This window comes from Pagrus major, chromosome 11, assembly GCF_040436345.1.
Source record: "Pagrus major chromosome 11, Pma_NU_1.0".
NCBI lineage: Eukaryota > Metazoa > Chordata > Actinopteri > Spariformes > Sparidae > Pagrus > Pagrus major.
The window spans coordinates 8954068-8963878 of NC_133225.1; the positions used below are offsets into that span (position 1 = coordinate 8954068).

At 43.6% G+C, this 9811-nt stretch overlaps 1 protein-coding gene across 1 annotated transcript; it reads right to left on the minus strand.

The window, feature by feature from the left end:
* Positions 1-853: 853 nt before the first annotated feature.
* LOC141005228 (histamine H3 receptor) lies at positions 854-6257 on the minus strand. The gene is made up of 3 exons (XM_073477029.1): positions 5803-6257; positions 5026-5192; positions 854-2910 (listed from the first exon to the last, which is right to left on the minus strand). The coding sequence occupies exons 1-3, from the start codon at positions 6038-6040 to the stop codon at positions 2053-2055; spliced, it is 1263 nt and encodes a 420-aa protein (XP_073333130.1). The 5' UTR covers positions 6041-6257; the 3' UTR covers positions 854-2052.
* Positions 6258-9811: the final 3554 nt, after the last annotated feature.

The window sequence follows — 9811 nt, forward strand, 5'->3', positions numbered from 1 at the left end:
CATAATTGTACGTGTCATAAAATACAAACCATATCAACATTTCAAGAATACATGTCATATCACATTCACATTACATGTTTATGACCTGACTTTCATATCAGGAGGTGGAGGTGGAGGTGGAGGTGGAGCTACAGGAGGAGGTTGCCAAGCCAGTGACCGCTGTTCAAGACTGAGTTTCAACATTTGCAAGTGAGAAACCTCTAGATATTATTAAGGAGACCTTGGGACAATATTCAGCTATGTTTGATCTTTTTCTAACCCTAACCAAGTGGTTTCTGTGCCTAAACCTAACTAGCGCATAAGCACAATGTTGTAACGACATAAATGCTAAACAAATATAAGCTGCTACATATACATGATTTGCAAATACGTACTTTACATTAATTTTGGCATTTGTGCTCAACTCAGCCTCTGACTAAACTCAGAACTCACCAAAAACATCAGTTCTTTCTGTTATTTTCACTCCAGTCTCCTCAAGTAGTTTTGAAACATCTGGATACTCACAAATTATTTGCTCAAGTTTAAACATTTTCAACTCAGTTGCTTCTCCTCTGTACTTGCCACCTACTTCCCCCACCTCCCCTGTGTGAAAACAGCTTCAGAGGTCATGTTTGGCAGATTTTGTAACCTTCAGACACAGCCGAGCTAGCTGTTGCCTTCTTTTACCAGCCTTTATGCTAAGCTAGGCTAATTTGCTGGCTGTAGCTTCATATTGTCCATACCCACAAGTGAGGTATCAATCTTCTCATCTAACTCTCGGCAAGAAAGTAAACAGGAGTAGTTCCCAAAATGTGAAACTATTTGTTCAACACTACCTTTGTTCCAAATTTTAACAATAACACGTACAGTTACGGAGCCTGTAGGCAGTTTTCCTTTTATTCTTTCTTTGGCTACTGACACCGACACACATTCATAGCCAACATACAAAGTCGTCAAATAGTTTGGGTGGTATAAACCAGTCAAGTCTTTGAATAAATACTGCACTTAAAGAACACAACCATCTAGCTTGGCATAGATATTATTGTACAAAAGTTTTAATGCTGCTCTCATTTTATAGTGCTGTACATTTGTAACATCAACAAGGACACCTTTTTAAAATTGAGTGCAGATTCAGTGTTGGCAGGTAAGAGCTTTATCCCCTCTGCCTGGAGCCCACTATTCAGATAAAATGAAATAAAACATCAGGGTGACATAAGTTCACTCATTAGTCCGTAAACAAACACAGGTTATATTCTTCTTTCCAGGTCCTTTGAACTTCGAGGCCTCCACATTTGTCATCCTGTATTGCTGCATGATGAAAAGCTTGAATTTGTATCTCTTTTTTTGAAGACTTGCTGAAATGGCCTTCTGTCAAATTAACAGCGACTCATTTGAAACTCTAAAGTAAAAAAGGTTCCCAGCGCAGTGAGATTATAAAACCATAAAAGAGCATAAAATCCTCTCTTCACAATCAATTTGATCTGAAAGGTTTTCTCGCCACACTGGCGCTGTGATAAAATGGATGTTGCCTTCATCATTTAACAACTTGGTGGGCTGTACTGTAGTTCTTGTATAATATCTCAGTCTAAATTACGGTAATCTAATTCTGTCTGGCTGCGTAATTCATCATTTCCCAGCCTTCAGCACATAAAGAAGTGAGTGGTGAGAAAGCATAAACCAAGTCACTCCTTCCTGTCCTACTTAACACAGATTGTCTGCGAAGGTTGGCATACATTTTTGAAACGAAGCTGTACACCGCTCAGAAATAAATCTGACATTGGCTCCTTAATCAAAGGCCAATTATATCGGCTTTTAAAGGTGCCATGAGAGTCCATTGCTTTACCCCGTCATTAAGTATAACTGCAGGGTTTTTTTCTTGCACATTCCTCATGACTACTGTACGAGTGATCATATTGCTGGCAGATATTCTTTGACAATCCTCGCATGAAACAACTCTTATTTTTGAAAATGAGTTTTTTTTTTGGATGGAAGAACAATGTATGGATTTTTTACAGTGTTTGACCAGCAACAGTTACTGCATTCATAAAGCACAAGAAGTGCAACTGAGTTCGTCTAACAAGACTGCGCCTCAATCTGAGGCTGGACTGATTGTCTTTTAGGACACAGGATCTTTGAGAAAGCCCTTCGAAAGCTGCTGTGGCACAGAGGGTACAAGAACGGATTGATGGCGGAGTTCAGCCACAGGAGCCAGAACGTGATCTCGTACCAGTAGTTTGGCACACACGTACCGCTACAGGCGGCGCGTATGATCATCAAGAGGGTGTAAGGAGCCCAGCAAATCCCAAAAATGCAGACGATGATAGCTAAAGATTTGGCGATCTTTTTGTCTCGTGAAAGACGAGATCCCTGTGTCCTACGGCCGGGCGCCGTGCAGGAGGCCGTGTGCTGAAACAGCCTGGAGTTTTTTCTATTAGGAGTGAACCTCTCCCTCTGCGTGAAGACCTGACTGGTGTTAGGGTCGTCGCTGAAGGACGGGGACAGGACATCATCGTCCTCGATAACTGCAGAGATAGCAGTCGGCTCGCTGGACGACACCTTCCGAGTCTTGACGAAAAACACGGACCAGCCTCCTCCATCTTTGTGCTTCTTACTGATCCTCTGCACCTTGGGTTCATCCTCGGCGCAGGCGCCTCCGCTCTTGTTCCTGCGATGGATGTTCAGGTAAATGCTGAGGTTGAAGAAGGCCACAGACACAAACGGGGTGAAGAACTCGAAGGTAGAAGCGCAGAGCAGGAAGTACCAGGTGAAATAAAACTCAGCGTAGCACTCGTGAGCCGGGACGATGCTCTTGCCCACGATGGTCTCCCAGAAGATGATGGCGGGGCCGTAGAGGAGGAAGGCCAGCACCCACACCGCCACCATCTTGAGCACAGCCTGGCGGGTCATGTTTCGCTGCGCTCTGTATTTAACCTGTGTCAAAAGAAAGGCAAAGTGTCAGTCACCGCGATGCATAATAACACTGTTTGTTACATTTCAAACCATCACAGCTGCGCACAGACAAACGGGCTGACAACCGCACTTGCTCTTGCTGAGTGCCATGTTTAAATGAAACCCTGTTTGTATTGTGCTGCCTGAGAGACGCTGTGAATAAAACCCACTCATGAAGCCCTGAGTCCTCGGTGTTTCACTGAAGCCAAAGAAGTGAGAAGGGGAATGTCGGGCTGAGAGCCACATTCACTGATTCAACACAAGAGTGTGAAAGAGACATCTGGTTTCTCCACATCCATTCCTGCCTCGCCATCGCCCATCGCTCATCGCTCACTCTCTTTGTGCTCATTCCGTATTTCCCGTCTTTCATTTAGCAGGACTCCACTTTTTACCATTCTCTCCTTTATTGTTGTTGTGCTTGATCTTTGCCGTAAAAACCATCAAATGTCTCTCAGGGGCTGCAGCAGCTGTATGTCACTGTGAGAAAATGATGTCGGTAATGTGATTGTGGTTAAAGAGCAACTTAAACCAATCCACTTCTCTGAGCCAATAAATGAGGAAATGGAGCCACTTCTGGCCCCAGTCCCCGAGAGGTCATTACAAAAGCAGAAGACTCCCTGTTTTCCAGCTTAAATTAGGGAAATCTTCGTCTCTGAGGATTGAAAATTAATGCCACGTTCCAAAAATCCTAGATCAGGGCTGCCCAAAGCGTGGCCCACGGGCTCACGTTGGCCCACCCACGGTTCAATTTGGCCTGACAGATGGTTGTACCAAAAACAGAAAGAAAGAAAAACAACAAAACATTTATTTATACCTGTTAATTATTCGTTTTTCACACTTGGCACAGTAAGTCAGTCAGCTGGAGATTCTGCTCACATGCATCTTAACAAATCAATACAATCCAACAGGTGTTTGCTTTTGCCACATTTTTCCACCATCAGTTTCAGTTTCCGAGGGAAAAGGTTCTGTCCTAGATCCTACATTTCCCACAATGCAGCACAGTAGCATGTTTCATGCTTCCCTCCTTGCCTCCTACAAACTTCCTTCAACAAAAAAACGTAAGTCAATCACAGGCTGAGGTGACCCTGATGATATCACTATTATCACTTTTAAACTGAAGTGAGTGTGTATGCACAGGTTTTTTTAAACGCGGGTAAATCTGCAGATAATCAGCAATTAACTCGGTTTATAATGCAAGTGGACGAGTTCGCCTCTCTGTTTTTTCCCCCTGGTTTGTCTCGTTTGCATCACAAACATGCCGGAAAAACAGCAAACAGTAGAACCTTAGAGGACGACACAATTTCATCATTCAATCAGTACTTTCTTTTATATGTGGCGGACCCTGCCACCTTTCTAGCTTCAAACAGTGTTCTGGGGACCTCGTATCCCTCTGAGAACAGCTTATTTATTCAGTTACGGAGAAAATAAATATTTCTGGGTTTGTGTTATTACCTCATTAATATTATAAGTTGCTACATACTACCCCTTTAACTTCAACACACCTCACAGCATCACGGTCTTGTGTTCACATCACAGCCGAGCAGATACCTGTGACTACCGCAGGGTTAATTGACCTTGGGAGTAAATCTCGATAATTTACACTCACACTGCACACAAAAGCCAGATGTTCGCGGGGTTTAAGTGTTTTTTTTTGGTCAGTGTGAAAGGGGTACAAGACATCATCTGTTTTTTTGAGAAGCTCCTCCAGAGCGACAGGGGGACAGACTGTACTCCTCCTGATGTGTCTAAAAATCTTCAGAGTGCCCCTTTAACTGAATATTCATCCACACAGACTGCTGAGCAGGCTGCTACTGTTTGCATTTAAAACGTTTACCTACCAAATGAACCAGACAATCATCGATGTGTGATTAAACTGACCGGGCACATAATTTATAGATTAAATCCACTCACGCTCGTGCTGTGAAGGGCTGTGTGTGCCAACGACTTCCACTGCGGAGCAAACTGATCCGGACGAGAGTGGCACATTTTAGGATTGCCTGTAGTAGTATGTCAGGTGTGTGTGTGTGTGTGTGTGTGTGTGTGTGTGTGTGTGTGTGTGTGTGTGGTAATGAGCACCTCCGCAGCAACTGTACTTACTGCTCTAGTGACTGACAGGAAGCGGTCATAACTAATGAGGACAATGTTGAAGACTGAGGCGGTGCAGAGCAGGTAGTCCATGACCAGCCACACCTTGCAGAGACCCTTACCCAGCATCCACCTGCCTGTCAGGTTGTACGGGATGTACGCCGGGATGCAGAAGGCACCTGCAAGACACACACACGCACACACACACACACACACACACACACACACACACACACACACACACACACACACACACACACACACACACAGCTTGATGATTCAACCACCTCTCCAGACCTCCTGACATGTGAGAGGCATTACATGTGACAAACTAATGACTGGTTAGAGCTTGACATTAACACAGACCCCTGCAGAGATCAAGTGAAACAGATTTTAAGGGAACAAAAGCACCCAGCACTGAAGGGTGTGATGCATCTGCTGTGCAGTGAGAGGGGTGTGAATGCCTTACAGACATAAAATACAGGGATGCAGCACATTTTGCACAATACTCCATAGAAATGTAATGCATGAATAGAGCAGGAAGGACGGCGAGGTGTCATGAACTCGTCAATTTCACAGAAGTGAGTGACTAAAATTATATTGTAGGGAGATTACAATGTGTAAGGGGCGTGTGCAAACAGGCTTCTAGTGGGGTTTTCATTCATAAGAGGGAACAAAAGGAAGAGAAACATAAGAAAGGGCCAAATTTACGCGCATTGACCGGGCAGACAGAGAGATAAAGAAGATGATGAGGAAGAGGAGGAAGAGGAGGAAGAGGCACCGACTCACCGACGAGAAAATCAGATATAGCAAGGTTCAGGAAGAAGTAGTTGCTTTGATTTCTCAGTGTTTTATCCACAATAAAAGCCATGATGACCAGCGCGTTCCCGGCCACCACCACGACAACCAGAGTCACCATGAGCACCGAGAGGATCACCGCCAGGTAGCCCGGGAGGACGGTCCCAGCCTCGGACACCGCGGGAGTCAAGTTGCCGCTGGAGTTGGACTCCAAGATGTGCGCGCCCATAGTTCAGTTCACAGCCACGAGCATCGTTTTCATTTCACGCACTGACACAACCAACAAGTCCAATTAGGAGCCCGCACGGTCCGCTCCACTTTACCGAGGAGTCAAACATGACTGGAGACCTGAGAGTGAAGGACAGGACTTTTCCCAAATCTTCCATGTTCCCCTCAGAGGAGCTCTGTGATTGGTCACAAGTTTAAATAAAGATTAGTTTGTAATAATTAATTGCAGCTCCTCTGGGTGGTCAGCTGATCATTAACAGTGCTGGATGTGTGTGGGTACCGCGGAGCGCACACTTGCTTTTGTTACCGCTGTCAAGACCAGCAGGGTGGAGAATACGCACTAGATCCGGTCGGATTTTCAAAATAAAAGGATTACAGTATGGGTTTTGGGGTGTTCAAATGCTACATTTTTTTTTTGCGTTTTTGGAGCAATTTGGATGTGTTTGATTACAGTGACAGCTTCTCAACACATTCCTCTTACGAAGCTTGGTATTTAACACCAACATGCAGCCAATATTGAATTGACAGTTAAAAATGTCTACAAGCATGTGGAAGTCCATCTAAGAGCAGAACAATGTGTCGGTTGTTCACCAGATCACAAACACAAACATCACAGTGAAGATAACTACAGATGTGTGTTGAGTGTGAGACAAAAAAAAAAGTGTCAAATGCTTACGCTTTTATTTTGGAGGCAAGACAAGTTCCGGTCTCGCTCAGCTGATTTCTGCCGACTTGACGTTTTGCTCCTTTGTCCGCCCAGCAACTGATCAAAGGCTGAAGTCTGCAATCAAACGGTGAAGTGGACCAGACATGCATGAGGCAGACTGAGATGAAATGATCTGAGCTGCAGCCAGCAGGATGTCTGCAGGGAGCCAGTCATCATCATCACCATCATCACCACCACCACCACCAGCAGCAGCAGCAGCAGCAGCAGCAGATAGCTCTGATGATATTTACACCAAGCATCAAGTTCAGTGATTCAGTCAAGTGATTCAGAGGCCATTGTCCTGATAAGTCCACTTGACAAAGACCGAGGACATGATGATGAGTTACTGTCCTCTGCTTTCTTTTCATTTCTCCGAGGTTGTTGCTCAAAACTCAGCAACACATTCTCTGATTTCTAGGAAATGTTCAATATTCAAAAAATGAATAAAGTCTTTCAATATGTGTAAAAAAAAATATGAAAAATAAAATCATTATCAAACAGTAATACGCTGTTCTTATTTTCCTAATTTACTAAAGTTCATTTTTATCTCGTCAAGGACATTTTAATTTCAAAAGCACTTTTTTTTTATTCATCCCCAGTGACACATTTTAATTCATGACAGTGGAGTTAATCAGCCCTTTCACCTTTGCTGATCACCACTGCTGACTTGCTAGATCCCATTAGCCAGAACAACCACAGAAAAATACCCGTCTGTTGTTTTTATCTTGACAGAGTTGTGTTTTTCTCTAAAAAAGAAAAAAAAAGAAACATCAAACTAAAATCACTGCCTTGTGATTTTTATGCCTCGGTACACCTTTGTCAAGTCTTGAAATCTGTTGGGTTTGAGAGCCAGGTTGGCACCTTGAGCTGTATGTCATGTTCGGGCCATTCCTGAATTGTTTTTTGGTGTGTGACGGGTTGAAGGGTTGAACTTTGTCTGCAGAGGTGTCTAGACGGTTGGTACATGTAAAAAAAAAACAAAAAAAAAACAACATTCACCTGCTGACAGGACCCGGGGTTTGGCTGCGCTTCACCTGTCCGTGGTTTAATGTTTTGGCTGATCGGTGTATGGAGTGAAGACTTTGAGGAGATTTAATAAAAAGGTAACTTGTATAATTTTATTGCCAATATAGAAGTTATAACTATATTGACATGTATGATTTGCAGTTAGAAACATGCTGTCTTCACTTCACAGTCTATTTTTACGCAGGAGTACAGAGGACTTATAAAGAGCTTCATCACGTGGTGCGACGACAATCACCCGAAGCCCAACATCAGTAAAACCAATGAGCTTGTGATGGACTAAGACTGTAAGTACTTAATGTGCAAGTTCATTGAGAGAAGCAAAACCCTGCAGCACAGACGACCTCTACAGTCACCACAGTTTCAAGGTGGGAACCTCAGATAAGGGTTGCCAGCTCAGTATCCTACCAAATGTGGTCACAATCTCCCCTTCTGAGTTTTGGTGTTGAATGATGGCCAGAGAAGTGTTAATGCAGAACATCATGAAGTCACGGTGAAGTTGACTTTTGAACTTTTGGATACAAAATGTCCTCACTTCATCAGTTTTTCCTATTAAACATTTATGGGACTGTGCTGAGAAACAGAAACTTGTCCATCCACAGGACAAAACACCCACACATAAACACAGTAATGTAGTTTATGCGGTTCAATGCAGCCAGGACTGAACAGATTTGTACATTGGGGAGACAAAACAACCAACACAAGAGGGCCAACTCCTCAGGTCAAGACTCTGCTGTCCACTTACATCTGAAGGAGAAAAATCATTCCTGTGAGGACAACAATGTGAACATCTTGGCCAGAGAAGACAGATGGTTTGACAGAGGAGTAAAAGAATCCATCTACGTCAAACTGGAACGACAGTCTTTGAACAGAGGAGGTGGCTTAAGACATTACTAATCACCCACCTACAATGCTGTCCTGAGTTCGTAGGCAACTGGACGTGTTTCAGTTGCTCTCATCCAATTGGCTTCTTCAGTTCTAACTAACTGGAGGGGAGCTGCAGGCTTTTAAACTCTGTGTGGGAGTGTCCTTACAGGGTCGTTTAGGACACGTGTGAACTCTTGAGTTTCAGAGTCGTTAGGGCCACTTGTGGGATGTTGTCGTTGGGTCTTAGCAACAGGCGCTAACTCGCCAAATCTGAGCTTCAGAGAGACTGAGTGGACATGTGATTGGCTGAGAGGCGGAAAGGATGGTGAGAAATACCTTTATGGAATAAAACCTAACTTTGGAAAAATGAACTTTTTTGGATCTGTGATTGGATAAAGTGGGCAGGGATACCAGAAAATGACTTTTTTCTTTTTACTGCATGAGCAGGAGGAGGAGAGACATGGATCACTGACCAAACACTATAACAGTGATTGCTGTCGAGCTATTTAACACTCATTTTAATAAGAAATATCACTTACTGCTGCTTTAAATGAATCTATTTTATCCTCGTTGCGATTTTTAATTTAATAATGTCTTAATATTTTTATTATATTTAACACTTTGGGGATCCATGCCTTAAAGGATATTTACATTGCTGGATACTCCTGCAACTATGAAAGTCTTGTGTCAACAACAAAGTTCTCCTATGGAGTGTTGTAACACTCAACAGCAGGAAAAACCATGTGGATGAAATCTCTAAATGGGATAATTATTCTCCTCAGCTTCGAGTATGAATTTAGCTCCATGTGTTCTTCGCAAGCCTCTAAAAAAACATGATTAAGGACCGAGATGAGGGGTTCGGTGTGAGGATCGCTTGTCAGGGAAAAAACAACTCTGCTAAGTGGATTAGCTGTAATTATTCTCAATGGCTAAAATGAGCCGGCAGCTTTCGTACGAAGACACGGAGGAAATCTCAGGAATCTCAGCTATATTGTGTGTATAAAATTCCTCCCCCCCACACACCTATAGTAGTCGAGTTGTGATGGTGAAAGCCAAACTGACAAGTGCACAGATGAGCCCTGGGTATTTTTAGACAGCGGTCCTCTGCTACCTAAAGCCAACCCTGGAGTGGTTAATATGCAGACCGTGTCTTCCCAGGGATCCAGTGACACCAAA